Source organism: Cavia porcellus, unplaced genomic scaffold, assembly GCF_034190915.1.
Source record: "Cavia porcellus strain 051 isolate PalLab524CR breed Dunkin Hartley unplaced genomic scaffold, mCavPor4.1 scaffold_31, whole genome shotgun sequence".
Taxonomy (NCBI): domain Eukaryota; kingdom Metazoa; phylum Chordata; class Mammalia; order Rodentia; family Caviidae; genus Cavia; species Cavia porcellus.
In genome coordinates this window covers 22,826,122-22,842,802 of record NW_026947514.1, presented here as the reverse complement: position 1 = coordinate 22,842,802, position 16,681 = coordinate 22,826,122, and the positions used below count along the sequence as shown (strand labels likewise).

The 16,681-nt window shown below is 36.9% G+C and overlaps 1 protein-coding gene across 50 annotated transcripts in view; it reads left to right on the top strand.

Annotated features, from left to right (window-relative positions):
• Positions 1 to 16,681, top strand: part of Nrxn3 (neurexin 3) — a 1,541,537-nt gene that overhangs the window by 1,477,053 nt on the left and 47,803 nt on the right. For 27 of the 50 annotated variants that reach the window (XM_063240985.1, XM_063240978.1, XM_063240972.1 and 24 more), the window contains one exon: positions 12,657 to 12,744. In XM_063240985.1, the coding sequence (XP_063097055.1) occupies positions 12,657 to 12,744 (88 nt within the window). The remainder of the gene's footprint in view (positions 1 to 12,656; positions 12,745 to 16,681) is intronic. The other 23 variants (XM_063240987.1, XM_063240986.1, XM_063240979.1 and 20 more) reach the window with 1 other exon arrangement.

The following is a 16,681-nucleotide window of genomic DNA, read 5'->3' as shown; positions in this document are numbered from 1 at the left end:
TAACCACCTTCTTTTGTCTTTTAGTTCTTCTAAGTAGCTTTAAATTGCAGAAGTCTGTGATGTAAGTTAGAGAGCTCTTTTACAGCATTTCTCAAAAAAAAAAAAAAAGGAAAGAAAGATAGACAGACAGAAAGGGAAAAGAGTACATGCTAGGAGGAAATCCATTCTTCTATAAAAATAGAGCGGGACCTGGGTGCATTCTTTAGTAACAAATGCATGAAAAGAAGCTTCTTAAATTATGAATGTAGCTTCTCTTGTTTATTGCTTAGTAATCTTGTTTTATTGATTTCTGTTTATTTCCATTCACCTAGAATGAGAGACTTGGTTGCTTAGAGATCTTGATCCCTAAATGATTGTCATTAAAGTTACTCTGCTGTATTTAGTTTTTTTTTTTTTTTTTAATTTTTTGCTCAAAGTGTCTGAATCAATACACATACAAACAAACATTTTCTTCTTTGCTGTCCTAAAGACTAAGAGAAAAAAATTTTAAAAAGTAAGGAGAGATACACAGATTAAAAAATTCTAGCAAACAACGTATTGATTTCTTTCAAATTAAATGTACTTCTGACACAGTTTTTAAAAATGACTTTGCAGAGTTGACGGTCATTGACTTTTAGTTCCTAGTGGAGCGGGATGGAAAGGCAGTTCCCTTTCCCCAAACTCAGCTGGTTCTCACAGTTCCCAGAGGAAAGTTTGCCTTAAAGCCAAGCTAGCAAAAGATTTAGATTTAGATTAGTCCTGAACTGTAGTTTTGCCATCCACTAAACTACTTCTGTGGTAAGGACATTGCAGTTTTCTTCAGAGAAATGGGTTTATCATTTGATTGTTAATTTTTTTTTTTTTTTGGATTCCTCTGTGGCATTTGTATGCATGCATATGACATACTTTGGTGATATCTGACTCCCCACTAGTATTTGACTTTAAAGTGATTGCACTAAAATTCTGAATTCTTATAGTTGGAAGGTACCAGGAGTATACAAGATCTGTGCCCTTTTCATAGAATAGTCTCAGGGACATTATTCAACAATGGTCTGAGCAGATAATGAGCGGGTAGGTGTGGGTGACTGGGTGGTAGAAACACATACCACCCTTGCATGATGGAACTGCTTCTCCCAAAGTAACCATGTGAGAATAAACCTAGTTAAGGCTCAGTGTCCTGAGGCAGGAGTGAAGCACAGGGCCCCGGTTTCAGAACCATGAACTATTTGTCATAATTTGAGTTTCTAAAAACCGTGTGACTGTCATTTGGCAGAGCTGTTCTTGGGGATGGCTACAAACTTTGTGGAAACCACCATAGAAAAAAGCTAAGGTTCCCTTGTTGGAAAAGCAGGAAAAAAATGTATTAAAAGCATTAAAATATAAAGCTTTTTTCTTTCTTCCACATTCTCTTTCTCAACTTGTCATGATGTTTTTATTTGTTATTTAATACTGTGCTAAAGAAAGAAAAATTAAATTTTAAATTATTAATGTAAAAATTACCGCTTATTTTTATATTGTACAATGCTCATTTTAAATCGAATTTAGAAGCATTTGGTTTAAATGTAGAATCACCAACATAATATAGCTCTGATCTCATAACTCATACATCCTTAAGCATTTTGTTCTCTCTTGATGGAAGAGCAGATGCTGCTTCCAAACTAACTTCCTGGCTTTTGTTCTACTGTTTGATCTACCTACAATCCGGCAACATTTTAATGTCAGAGCACTGTACTGTTTAATAATACAGAACTGAAAGAGCAAAGTTCTCTAGGTTGCTTTACCTCGTCCTTTCTTTTGTCATTATTTTTAGTGTAAGTGCTTGGTTCACACAGAGAGCGCAGTAAGTAGGTGCTGGATCTCCTTAGTTTATGTTTCTCAGTGAAATGAAACTGTGCCTCTGCTTTCTAATAGACTTCTCATTCAAAAACAAAGCATGGCACGTTGGAGCTATCAGTGCCCCCACATAGTAGGGGTAGCATGCTTACCTGTTATGTAGAGGGCATGATGTGGAACCACAAGGGAGGAAAATGCAATGGAGGTTGGCATGGATGGAGATTTCTCCCTAACTATACTTATCTAAAATACAGTACCTACCTCCCAAAGAGAAATATTGGAGGATGGATCCAAATAAAGACATTTCATTCATATTATCCATACATGGCCAAAGAATCCTGTGTTCACAAATCATAGAGAACACCTTGTCAAAATGTATACATTCTCTGTCACTTTTGCCTGCAGACATGCTCCATTTTCCCATTGAAACCCACTTTCAAAACATGAGCTCAGAGATAAAATGATGAAGGATTTCAGAACAGTAAGAGCAGAGCATTAAGCCTAGTATGCAGTCATTGTGGGCACAAAGCCCTGTGTCACCTCAGGAGTCTCTGTCTGCAGTTACACCTACTTTATTTTCAATGCCACTTGGACAGCTCATGGGTGTTGTTGCATGTGAACTACAACAGGGAGACACTGTTAGCCTTGCTATCCATCCGGAATGAGAAATGAGTGGCCTTGTCCCATCCCAAATGAAAGTCTCTGCTGTTCACTTTTGTAAATGGCTTTCAATCAATATCTAAGGTGAAGTTATATATTTAATACTAGTTTGCCACCTGGAAATGTGGAAGTGGATTCTAGAAGCTAAGTGGGCCCATTTGTATTGCAGAATTACTCCTTCAACAGTAAATGGAGATATTCTTTAACTTCATATTTATTTTATAAATCAAAGAGCTTCACTAAAATCCATCCCTCAGACTTTCCCTATACATGTTTGATGTTTTCTTCTAGACATGAGAGTAAGATGAACTTCTCATTTTTCCTCTTTTGGAGGTTTCACAGCAGATTTTCTACCTGACCTTCATCATTCCCTTGTAGTCCTAACTCAAACTTTCTGACTTCAGATTATCTGTGACTCTTCCGTAGTTTGGTAAGTCTAGTTTCAAATATATGAACATCACTTTAATTGCTGGTATTGCTCTAACACCTACATCTGGCTTTTTTCACATTACAGGGTGAAGTGGAAGATACACTTTTTAGTGTGTTAATAAAAAGATAATTTTTGTGGTTTTTATCCACAATATTTCATATTCATTTCACTACATTTGCTTATTCTGCATAAGTTTTCTATGCTTTATCCCAAGTTCTGTGATACACTAGGATGCATCTCTTTGCATTTATGTGACATATTCTTGAACTCACATCCTTCATTTCTTATTTGCTAAGCATGACTCTCAGTAATGTGCAGTTTTCCAAGCAACTGTTCTAAACTGTATTCTAAACCTGTGAGATATCTATATAAATTTAAACTGTATAGTCCTCTCCTAGATAAAATAAGCATTTTGGCTTTTTAAATTCCCAACAATTTTTCTCTGTTTCCACCTCTGTGACTCTCACTTTCTTCAATTTGTCATGAGATCAAATTTGAGACCATCACTACTACATGCTCTGGACTACATGGCTACTTCATATCATTTTTTGAGGGTGCTCACCAATACCAACACTGCCATTCTCTCCAGGACTGGCTTTACTGTGATCATCCGAAATGTCAGCTTCACTCTGATGTTTGTCTAATTAAGTCTTCTAAGCTGTGTTTCCAACCTATGAGAAAGGGATCTTGAGGTTAGGATATCAAGAAAGATTAACCTATAAGAAAATATAATTTTATTTCCTTATTTATTTGAAAGTGCCATTCTTCTTCCCTGACCTGCAAAGTCAGGGAAGACTTTATTAACAGCATAAGTTAATTCACAATATCAGCTTCCTTGGCTCAAAAACACATAGGTATTTTACATGAAGGGAACTTGTTTAGGATTTACTGTTTACCGTTAACTCCATCACTATTTGAGAGTCACAGTCACATTTGACCTTGGTTATTGTCCTTCAAATAGAGAAGCTTGTTTTTGTAATAATATCAGAATAAGGAAAGCATGAAAAAGAAAGAAGAAATGAAAGAAAAATAGCTCAGTTCTTTGGCGTCTCAACACTCCCTTTAGTAGACGGAGCATAAACACATACAATTAGGTATGTGATAAAAATTCAAAAAGTTTACTGTGTAAAAACAGCCAAAGCTTGTTGATGTGTATTGTGGAGAGAGCTGCACCAGTAAGAAAAACAGCCAGCAGATACAGAGTTTTATATGTATATAATCAGTAGGCTGCTGATGTAGATTCCTAGAGATGGCCTGGACTCAGTGGGTGGTTTTTCTTTTTTATATTTTTTCTGTCCCCTAAATAATATGTAATTTCTCCAGGCCAAGAAATAAATTGAAAGGATTTAGAGGGATTTGCTTATCAGTGGAACACCACGTAGCATTACATTCCTCCTGCTTTTGGGAAGGTACATTGAAGTTTGGTTAATCTTCTGTGGTTCAATACTCCTCTTCCCTCTGTCGGGCTGCCTTGAACAACAGACAGATTAATCCCCTTTGCACCCACTCTCCTCTTCTTCCTCCCTCTCCTCTCTCTTGACCCACCCTTTCCTTTTGAACACATGGAAGAAAAACCTTAAAAGTGGAAAGAATAAGGAAAAAAAAATTGCAACACACTTATTTATATCACCCCAAAGACCTCAAGGATAGAAACGAAGGACTGCAATTCTAAGCATAAAATATGGCTAAGCTTAACTTAGTTTTTCTGTTAATTAAATATTGAGTCTGCAAAGGGATTTCCTTAAAGGATAATTCATTAACGAAAGTTATTATAAATCATTCCATTCCTTATGCTGTTTTGCTGCATACATTGTGGAAATGAAAAAGAAAATATGCAAACTACTGAAGACAGACTTTTTAGGGACATTAAAGGTATCATTTACTTGGATTCCCATAATATCTATTGATAGAAACAATGGATAATCAATTTTCATTATAATGGCACCCCATTAATTTTAAAATATGCTAAAAGTTAATGCTAAAAGTTTAATCAGTGTTTTAAAAACCTTCCCAGTAATTTATGAATTCTATGAAGACAAGTACTGAACTTGTCTGGTACCCAGCATAGAAACTGGCACATCCTAGGTGATAAATATAAGTAGAGGAAACAAATGGCTGAATGAGTAAAATACAAGCACAAATAAATCATATATCTAGAACAGTACTTTTAAATTCATAGTTTTAAAGCAAGTTCTCTGTCAATTAATTTTGGTCAGGCTGAAGCCAGTATCTTTAACCCAAAGCAGTTCTCTTTAAAGTTTCTTCATTCCTTGTAAATAATGAGCCAAGTGATTATCTCTAGGATTGGGTAGATAAAAGAAAGGAAAAACACCTTGAGATTCTCCATGCGGTAACTACCTGGAGAGAGTTTTAAAGCCTACAGGATATGGTTCTAATTACTACGCTTAGCACTGAGACTTGGATCCAAGGGTCCCTGAAACAGCACCTCAACAGACTAGAGTTTTTCTCTTCCACAGCAGTCCTTAGGGTCGCTCTTAGCTGTGCCCTAATCTTGCACATTTGAGTATGACAACCTGAAATCATTTACATCTCATTTTGTCATAACAATATCAGTTGCTCCTATTGAAGATGATGATACACAGCATGTTTAATCAGAATGTAATGAGAATGTAGATATCACATTCATAAAATCTGACTGTGTTCTAAGGTTGTTTCTGTATTGAGTTTGAGTTGGGTGAAATTATGAGAGCAGACAAGAGGAGAGTGATAAAGGTTTGTAATAACCTTGGTCAAGCTCCATAATATTTTATCTCTGGTTTAATATGAAAATTATTCAGGGGTATGTGTGTGTGTTGTATGCATGCATTAGCATTGATTGAAGATGGAACAATGCAGACACAACAATTCAGTGGTAAAGAAGAGCTTATTGGATAAATTTAAAATATGAGTAAAAATTTTTACACCTTATTTAGAGTTATAGTTTTACCTAGAAACTGGGCCCTAGATAACCACTGTTATTTATTTAAGTAGCAAATAAATGTTCATAATCAAGCTGAAGGATTCTCTGCTTTCTGTGAGATTCTTAAAGCGGCATCCCCATCTCAGAGTGGAAGTATATATGGGAAAGACTTAAGTATTGGTAGTTTAATTATTTTTAGCATGGAGCAGTTACAGAGATGTATGACTGTTTTCTGTAGGACTTCAGAATATTTATGGTCCTTTCTCCTTTCCTTTTTCACCAGAAGAAAAGAAATCATCATTCTTGAGTGTGTTATTTATAATTTCATAAAGCTCTTCTGTGGCAGAACTTATTTTATCTCCTACTTAATCTCAGTCAAATAAGTGCTTCTAAGGATCTGGGTGGAGAAAAATAATTACCCTTGATGATTAGCCTAGCACTACATGGAAAAAAGACTAAAGGTTAGAATTTGAAGTTACAAAAGGCCACAGAGAAGGGAATATGGTAAAATTGTCTTCAACGGCTCGACTGATGGCAGTTGACATTTCTCTCAACACCAAATAGTAGACACTATTGAGAACAGTGTTGAATTGTCCTTGAGCAGAGATGGGATACAACCCTTCAGAATAAATAATTGAAATCAGGTGATTGTAGAAATAATCACTCAATGGAGTAAGATGAGAAGTCAGGTTTATAAATCTGAAGGAGTTGGAAGGTAAATATATCCATAAATTTTCTTGGCTAGACAGAGTTTGGAGCTTTCCTCACTTCTAGTTTCATTCTAAGGTAATTTCAATAAGCATTGGTAGGGGGAAAAAAGAATATAACTGCAATAAAAAGGCTTATAGGAAAGGAATAAAGAGAATTCCTTCCAGAGAGATATTTATTGAAAGTTATTATAGTACCTATCTTTAGTTTTATGTCACCCAATATGGTACCAAGTAATTTCAACATGTGGATTAAAAATATGAAATACATATTTTAAAATAGAGTCATATGAATTATTATTTTTAATATAGGGCCTGGTTAAAATACAAGGGCAGGAGAATATTTTCCTCCTCCTGAGAAAGCAAGACGAGGTGGTTAATCTGCACAGTGGGAATTGTTGCCATCGTGCATGTGAAATACATCCTGAAACCCTGTGTGTCAGATCCCAAAAGATCTGAGAATGTGACAGATGACACCAATGAGGTGTGGGGAGGGGAAGGAGGAGAGAAGACGGATCGGGCTGGATATTAAATTCATGCTTGTTCGCTAAGCTCCAGAACAAGAAGATAATTCAAATAGCTGTCATACTGTCATTCCAAGACATCTCTTCACTCCAGGCACCTTACGCTTCTTGTAGGTACACAAATAAACTGAGCCCGCTCACATTTCTGACCCTTTGCAAATAGTGTTGATTCCAACTGAAATGTCCCCCTTCTTCTCCAGCCCACAGCTTTGGCTATAGCTGTTTAATGCCACCTGTCCCCGCAGGCTCATTTCCCACGTCCTGTCTGTCTCAGAAGTATCTCTACTTGCCAGCTATTTGCTCCCTCCGCACTCACTTCATGTTTGCTCCTGGATTGCACTGTTTACTATGTCAGAGTTGCCTGTACTTGGCTGTCTCATCAGAGGCTGAATTCTCAGAGCAGGGAAACTGCCTTACTCATCACTTTATTGCTCCAGACTGCTACAGTTCCTGACATGTAGGTGCTCAGAAATATTTATTAAAGTAATCCATGAACAGATAAATGAAGGCACAAAGCATTTTGATGGTACAACAGTCATGCACTGCAAATGTGGGATTTATTAGCCCAAGCACTCGCAAAACTATTTGGTTTCTGAGGGTCACAGATGTTCATGTTTTTTTTCCTCAAGTGAGTTCCAAGTAGTTTTGGCATCTGGCATATGAAGACCTTAACTTCTCAATACTTTGAGCTTAGCCATTGGGAATTCTGAGAGCTTTAGTAGATTTTGTGAGGAAAACATGCTGAGAAGATGCCATGGAAGGCCCCATGATAGAAATTTCTGGCATAACTCTAGGAACAGACGAGTTTCCTAAAATAATAGTTTCACAAGGAACATGGATAATAAGTCACGGCAAATGTCAGTACTCGTGGACTCTGTGTGTACTAAGAGTTAACATGTGTCCATTGCTTAACACAAAGCCTGAATATGGCAAATGGTGAAAGCTATTAAAAGTCATTGTTATTGATATCTCCAATATCTAGTCTTCATATGGTATTAACTTTTCTTCTAAGGAATTGTGGAAAATGATTGTGATTGTGGGACGATACATATCAGACATATGTGTACTTGCACACACACAACATGCACATGCCCATGGTCTGAGACTACTGCCTTTTATTTAAGGACAAAAGTTCATTGTTCTGTTTTACTAATAACATTTCTATGGTTTGATTTTGTTTAGTTTGGTTTAGTTTGGTTTGGTTTGTTTTGTTTTGGTTTGGTTTGGTTTGGTTTGGTTTGGTTTGGTTTGGTTTCGTTTCGTTTCGTTTCGTTTATTTGAGACAGAGTCTTGCTATGTTGTCTAGGCTGGCCCTGAACTCACTGTTTAGCCCAGGCTGGCCTTGAACTAGAGCAGTCCTCCTCGCTCAGCCTCCAGGGTGCTGGGACTACAGGGGTGCACCACTATGCCTGGCTTACACTTGTTTTGCATCTCTGTCTGTCTGTAGTGAAGTTGCCCCAACAAGCGTGGGAACCAAACATCAAAGAAGTGTGCTTTATTTCTCTCAAGATTGAGCATCAGATCCTGCATTAGCTTATGTCTGAGGAAAGACACAGGAAGGAAAAAAAAACCTGCTACCATAAAGCCCTGGGTTTCTAAGAGTAACGCTAAAGTAATTGCCTTTACTTTAGCGTATTATCCTAAGTTGTTCTCATGCAAAAGCCTTGGTTTGTGATTTTGGATTTATTAGATACCAATGATAGAAATAGTTGTTTTGTTTTGTTTTGATATATGTAGTTTTTAAAATGCTAAATTCAAGGTCATTTTGCAAATGGAACCCTGAGTCCCTTGACAGAACAAGTTCTTCTGGGGTTATTCAGGCCTGGCCAATATTGACGGCCGGGTTCTCCAGAAAGCCCCGGCTGGCTGTGTCAAATGGTGAGGGACTATGATGTTTATATTTGCCTTGGGAGCTTCAATTGAAAGTAGCTCTAAATGATTATGGGGGGGTTGGAGAGAAAAGAGGGGCTAGATCGTCTATGACACACTGGCTGAATCCAGTGGCACTGGAAACAGATCATCTTCTGATGCCTTTTAAAGCTATTTGTGAGTTTAGTTTTTGTATCCCTCTTTGTGGCAAGTGCAACCCAAAATAGTGGTAGACTATGACACACATGTAATGAATTACCAGCTATGAGAAGTTCAAATAAAGAATGGACCCAAAAAGATGGACTACATAAGAAAATACTAAATTTAGTAAGTCAGAAGTGGCTACCAGGCTTAGAAGATCTGTGACTGACTGGTTGGGTGATGGTTAATTTAGATGTTTAGTGAAGCAACTCACCTCCCGCCCCTGTCACTTCCTGGCTGTAGGCAGAGGACCTGGAACTGCAGATGTACCTGGTTGAGCATCAGACTTACCCCATACCTGCACTTAGGCTGCTTTCTATTAATGTCCTTTGTATCTGGGAACCATTAGGAGCCACTGGTAAAACTGAGCTGCATTGCTCAATGGGAAGGACGTCATTCTGTACATATTCATATAGAAAACCAGAGATGGGACACAGGAAAGCAGGAATCCAACATGGAAGAGGATACGTATGGGGCCTGCAGTGAGATTAAACACCCATTCTTGAAATGGAACTGGAAGAAGAAATGGGGTGGGACTGTGGAGTTTAGGGCCATGTCACTCAAACCACAAGGGAAAGAAATGTGTGTGACATAGATGAGAATGGAAGATGCTGTTGGAAAATAGTATCTTTCAACTTTGAAATCTAGTGCTTTTCCTGAAGGTGAAAAACCTGCATCATTTCTAACCCTTAAAAGTGTTAATGCTACACTTAGTCTTGAGTTATCTCTGCCAATATCATGTTAATGTATTTTTTATTCATTTGCTCGATGGACTATTTAAATGTTATCATCTGGCCTTTAGTCCCTGGGAAGACCTCAGTAATTCCCACCAACTCTCCAGGATTCACTCAATATTAGGAACCAAAGCCCTAACAAGGCCACTCTATGGGCTCCATAATCAAGTCACTAGCAATTAATTCCCAAATGAATGTATGTAACAAGTGTATTTTTTACTTCTTTGGCATTGTCATACCCTATGAGGATTTTTTTTCAGAATTTGTTTTCCCGGAGCCAGCCATGATAATATACATTTATAATCCTTGCACTTGGAAGGCAGGCATAAAAGGATGGACATGAGTTCAAGGCCAGCCTGGGCTACTTAGTGAGATCAAAGACACCGTGAAATGCACAGCAAGACTCGATCTCAGAAAAAAATTCTAATTGTTTTTCCTTCATAAAAAAATTTATACCAATGAGATTCCCCATATTCATTTATATAGCTGTGGTCTTTTGAATGGTCAGAAAACACATAATATCCAAGATATTCCACAGTTGGCCCAAACCTATTTAAGTTTCCTTAAGGTACCTGTTACCCACTCCTCCCTCCATGGAGAACACCTGAGTTATACTTTGTAATTGCTTCCAAGATGGCGTTTACCTCTTACAATTGCCTTCTTCGTTGTTTTACAATTTACATTTATTTCCTCTCCTCCTTTTCCCTGAGTACCTCACAATGAACCTGCTCAGGGACCCCTTACAATAAGAGACACCATGGAAAGTTTCTTGCCATTTCTGTAACACAAACATGGTGCCCCAGAATACAACTATCAATTTCAGTTACTGGAACTGAAACATATAGTTGAGTAGTATCTAATTTAAAAATTAAGTGGTTTGTTTGAAATTGCTTTTTCTACTAACTTTAAGGAAGAACAAGTGTGAAGTAACTCCCTGTCAGAAGTAGACTAAAGGTCAATAATAGATTGTAAGAAACTCCCCACCATTGTCAATGAAGTGACAGTATTCTTTCCTGTTCCAGTAACCCTGTACCTAACCATGTCTTTCCAAAAGAATGTGCTCTTCTAAGCACATGTTTTGTCAGATGTATTCATTTGCAAGCCACCATAACAACATACCACAGACTGGGTGAATTAAATAGCAGAAATGTATTTACTCACACTTCTCAAAGTGAAAAGTCTCAAATCAAGGTGTCCAAAGAGCTGTATTCCTGCGAGGCCTCTCTTCTGTGCTTGGAGAAGGCCATCTTTTCCCATGTTTTCATGTTTTCTACACCATATACATGTCTGTGTCCTAATCACCTCTTTGTGTATGGACGCCAGTCATATTGGATTAGACCCCATCCTAATGACTTTTAGCTTAATAACTTCTTTAAGGCCCTATCTCATACTCTGAGGTACAGGACATAAAGACTGCAACAAATGACTTTACAAGAGCAAGTTCACAGTTCTGCCTATAATAATGTAAGACTATAAGGACTGTTGTGGGCCACCAGCATAGACATTAACTAAAACATATGTTAACTCTCCATTGTGTGTCTTAGAAGATGTGTGTTCTTCTGCACTCAAGTAACTCCTCTGATTTCCAGTCTCTTTAAACATTTGATATTCACTCCTATCTCAAAGGATGTTTTTCAGAATTGTGTCTAACCCACTAGTAGTAACTAACCTATGAAATATATAATTGTCAAGTAGAGCCACAGACTTTAGAAATTCTTTAATGGATAGGGAAGCAATTTATTATCTTTTCCTTTTGAATATGGATTATGACTTTAGTACACTGGGAATAATAAGATTAGCAAGTCAGTTGATATTAAATTAATAATGGAAATACAAATTTGTTGAACAACTGTGAGTACTCCTACATACAGTAGGTCAATTTTTTTTTTTTTTTTGGACCAGGGATCAAACTCATGACCTCACACTTGTCAGACAGGCACTTAAGCCACTGGGCTAAGTCTCCAGCCCTCCAAATAAATTTTTGCATAAGATCTATAGATCATTCATCCACTCATCACTCATTCAGCAAAAATTATGGTGCATGCAACAAGTGCCAGCTGCAGAAAGGAGTCTTCTTACCTTGTGTATTCTTACTGCCAATACCTGTATTTCCTATTACCCTCCTGGCCTTAGGGCATTTCTACAGGACTCAGAGAAGAATGTATCAAATTGAACTACTAGTAATCCAGTCAGAATTTGTTCAATTTCTTTCAGAAACAGCCTATGTCCAGGGGGTGTCAGACAGTATCACTCTGCTGGTCCACATTACTAATTCAGCTAATTGCAGCAATTACGTGAGGAAAACCCTGATGATGTTTCTGAGCAGCTTCCACAGCGTTCATTAATTCTATAGCCTATAGATTCACAGTCACCAATCACACGCTTGAGACCACGTGCTGTATGCACCAAACCCTTCTAAACCTCCGCACATTTCTAGGTTGGCTTTGCTTGCCCATCCTTTGCAGCACCTCTTCCTTTACCCTTCTAATTTGCAACCCTGAAATTATAGTCAGGCTGCACAGTATGCTTTACAGAAATGAGAGAGACTTGCATCTTCCAAAACCACTTTGGGTCCCTCTGCTTCACACCCATGCAAATTATCTGGATGCATAACCCTCCTTAGCTATCAAGTAGTTAAAAAATACCTATTGTTCATCGTGGGCCTCTGTAAATAAACAGTGACAATGATGGGAGGTGGGACACAGTGTCATCTTCAATGCCTTTGTACATTGGATTCATTAGCTTTTCTTCTCTCTTTCTCCCAACCTCACCCCTTCATTATTCCTTTAACATGAGCAGCCAACATCAGATGACCTTGTTTCATCTGCTGAATGTTCAAGTGATGACGAAGACTTCGTCGAATGTGAGCCAAGTCCAGGTAGGTCAGGTCAGTCTTGTTTTGCTTGCTTTCTTTTTTCATTTGCAAAAAGCAATACATACATATATGTGATTATACATGTGTTTTCTATATATTATACTGTTAGTGTGTGTACTTCCTATATCTATATATGTATGATCATACATGTATAAATATTAATTCATAAACAAAAGCATCAAATCCCATGGAAGGAGCAGTAAAACCTTAGGGAAACTTAAAGTCTATTGACAGCAAAAAAATATATATTCACAGTATGAACCCAAATTTGGACAAGTACATGTGCAGATTAATCACAGGAATAGCTGAAGTGTAGCAACCAGTGGAAACTATGAAATGGACAAGGGTGAGAGCCTGAAGAAACTTATATTGGGATGAGTCAAAAAAGCAAGAAACCAAACTGGAGCCACAAATATTGGCAAATACCACTTAAAACTCAGGAGTAACTCTGAACTCAAGTGTCAAAAAAGTGAATACATAAAAAGTAAATCAGACAAACTTTTCCATGGGATTTCAACAGCAGTTAACATGGTATTATATTTATACTAATTTTGTTAATTGTATGTTTAGAAAATTTGTGCAAAAATTTAGAGCAGTAAATGCAAAATTAGTAGTGAACCATGCCATGTCAATAGCTGTGATGCTTCAAAATGTATCCACTGTGCTGAAGTTGATCAGACTTTGGCAATTAGAAGCTTCAGTGTGTTTCCCATTTGGATGCTGATACATTTTGATGTTTTATGACCTTTCTTTATAAAGAACTATATATGACGTAATGTCCAGCAGGCAACTGCTAGTCCCTGACTATTTCCTTTCAACTTTCCCAACTAACCTGTTTCAGACTAAAAAAATAAACATTCATATGTATATAATAGAGAACAGATATCATCGAATTTCTGTGTATGTTTAACAAAAGCCTGATCAGGTCAGGGTCTTATTTCTGCAAAGGCTAAAAGTAATGAATAAAATTTGCTTTCTCTAGGTTGCTTTAAATGTTTTCCTTTGCTTTAAAAAATAAAAAAGCATGTCTTGGAGCATTTTCTTTTGATAACTCTAGAGAAATTTAAGCTTCATGGAGAAAATATATTAAAAATTAAAACCTACCATTTATTTCCCAAAAATGATTCAGAAGATTTTAAGTTTTATTGAAGTCTGATTCCTTGGTTTCTTGCAAATGACTTTGAATACAGGAAGTTCTGTGGGTTTCTGTCCTTAGCATTATATAGAGACATACCGATTATATGTTGATCTCACTCTCCTCATGTCTTAGTTACTTTTCTCTAATTGCTGAGACAGAATCCTCTGACACCAAAAGTTAGGAGAGGAAAGGTTTATCACAGTTTTTAGAGGTTTTGGTCCATAGTTGGTTAGCTCCGACACAGAGTAGCACATGGCAGGAGGACAACAGTTCATGGTGGTAGATGACAGAAAAATCCACAACCAAACCTTAACAGTGTCTTTCTGCCCCTTTTATACTATGTCCAGACTGCTACGAATAGAGCAATGCCAACCCAAAGGACTGATCCAGCAATCACCCACCCTTAATATGAGCACCCTTAATCCCAGCATCATACCACCAATCAATCATACACTCTAGATTCAGATATTTCCAAAGAGGCCCATCTGAAACTGCATGAGGCTTTGGGGGAACGTCTAGACCCAAACCATAACACCTAGAGTGCGATTTGCTCCTTTGGGAGCTAGGCCATGTGGAAGGAAGGTAGATGTGACCTTGTTAGAATTTTTCAGGTTATCAACTAATAATCCTTATGTTCTGACTGATATTTACACTCTAAAAACACACACACACACACACACACACACACACACACATCTCCAATCTATATAAATTATGGGCACCAGTGTTAAAAAAAATTAATCTACTCGTTCATTCAATTCTATCTGACACAACAGAGTATACCTCTAAATTTGAGTTCTTATTTTAATGATTTTCATAAATGAGATTTTGGGAAGTAGAATAAAGACTTTTGACTTATAAATTACTTTTGTACCATAATTCGGTTCAAATATTTTTCAAGGACCAACTATATACGTTACACATAAGCTACGTTTTAAGGTCTCAGATGTGAATGACACTCTTATCCTCAAACGATTTATTAAATTGACTAGTTTTGTGACCAAGAGCTTAAGATGCCTAGACTTTAATTAGGATTGTTTATCTTTGCTCCAATTTTCTTCTTTTCTTTAGAGTAATATCTGTGGCAATGTCCATCAAATCTTTAGATTTACAGTCTTATAAAAAAATTGAGGCTTAGTCATTCTGAAATATCACCATCTTTCTCCAACTACTGTCCACTGATCCATTCTTCTTCCTAACACCCTCCATAACAAGGAAGAGGAATTTTCTAGATCTCAGATTCACAAGGTCTGTAGCTCCCCAGGTTGTGGGTACATATTGTCATGTGATAATGAACCTGGATTGGCCCAAACTTGAATGATCCCAAACTAAGTTTATTTGCTTTTTAGATGCTACACAGCTATTTTAGCTGACTCAACTGCAGATAACTAGAACTCAGTGCCAGCATTTCTTGAGTAACTTGGTCAAGTTAGGGAACAATTCACTATATTCTATGAAGGAGCATGGGAGGAAATAAATAAAGTGAGGAAATAAAATCCCCACCATGATAGACCTAACATACAGCTCTAAGAAACTGTTATCAATCTCTCTGCCTGGGATAATGCAACTCATAACGTTTAAAGAATGAGCATTTATTCCTCCTAAATTTTTTCACTCCATGACCCACCCTGGTGATTAGTTGGGATACACAGTAAAGTATGTCAGAGGTATATTTAATACAAAGAGATAGATATCTCCACTGATGTAGAGAGAGGAAAAATGTTTCCCAGGGAACAGATTAACACTGATGAGAGTTGTCTTCGTAGAGCTATCAAACTTCTGCATCACATGGAAGCTATCACCACAGTCTTTATATTTCCCAAAGCAAGATGAATTACAATCAGAAACGTTACTAACCAGAGAACGTTACTATTTAAAGAGAACATGTCCACTGCCTGTGTGAGATGGATAGTGGTGACATTTACCTGACTTTCACATGCACTGTTAATCTTGCAATTCTACATGAAGATCAAGATTAAAGTTTTGGTTTTGAACATACTAATTCACTGACTTGTTTTCTGAGTTTTGCTCTTTCTCAGCCCTGATGCTGGATTGATATACATTAAAGTTGACTAATTACCTGAGGTGTATTCCATCACTTCTAATGATTACCTTGTCTTCTATCATTTTATAAGCAAGTTTACTATTTTTTACATGTTTTATTTATGAAGCACTTTCCCTCTACAGACTATTTCATGATCTATTTGAAACTCTTATATTTCATAAATTCGGCAAGTTAACATGTGCTATAATTCAAAAATTTTGATCTCATGTGGGCATCAAGTTAGAAATGAAATGGTTTTTCCTAATTTGTTTTTCTTGAAATCACAGTGAATTTTAATGATTCTAGTTTTGAAGCAGTTGTAAGCAATTACCTTTCACATAGAGAGCCTCATTTTGAAACTTGGAGTCAACATGATTTGCTACAGTTTAGCTATATTATATTTAAGGGCAACGTATTTTTTTGGAGCTTGGTTGACTTCAGTCTAGAACCCTTGCAAACTCAATAGATGCATTTTTTTCTGGAAAATATGTAAATATGGTAATCTCTTAGACTGTAATTTTAAGGCAGAGTAAAAGCTTAGCTAAGGATGGTGACTCAATTAGTTTGACTTTCAAATATCTCATAATCTTAAACTAAAATTGGGCAATTTTTTCCTATCTCTAACTTCATCTCAGCTTATTCACCTAACACAAAGTCTGCTGAATTATTTGAAAATCTGTGATTTCATATAAATAAGCATTGCCCAAAGAAAACCTACATCTCTTTAACCAAAAAAAAAAAAAAAAAAAAAAAAAAATTGCTTTTCC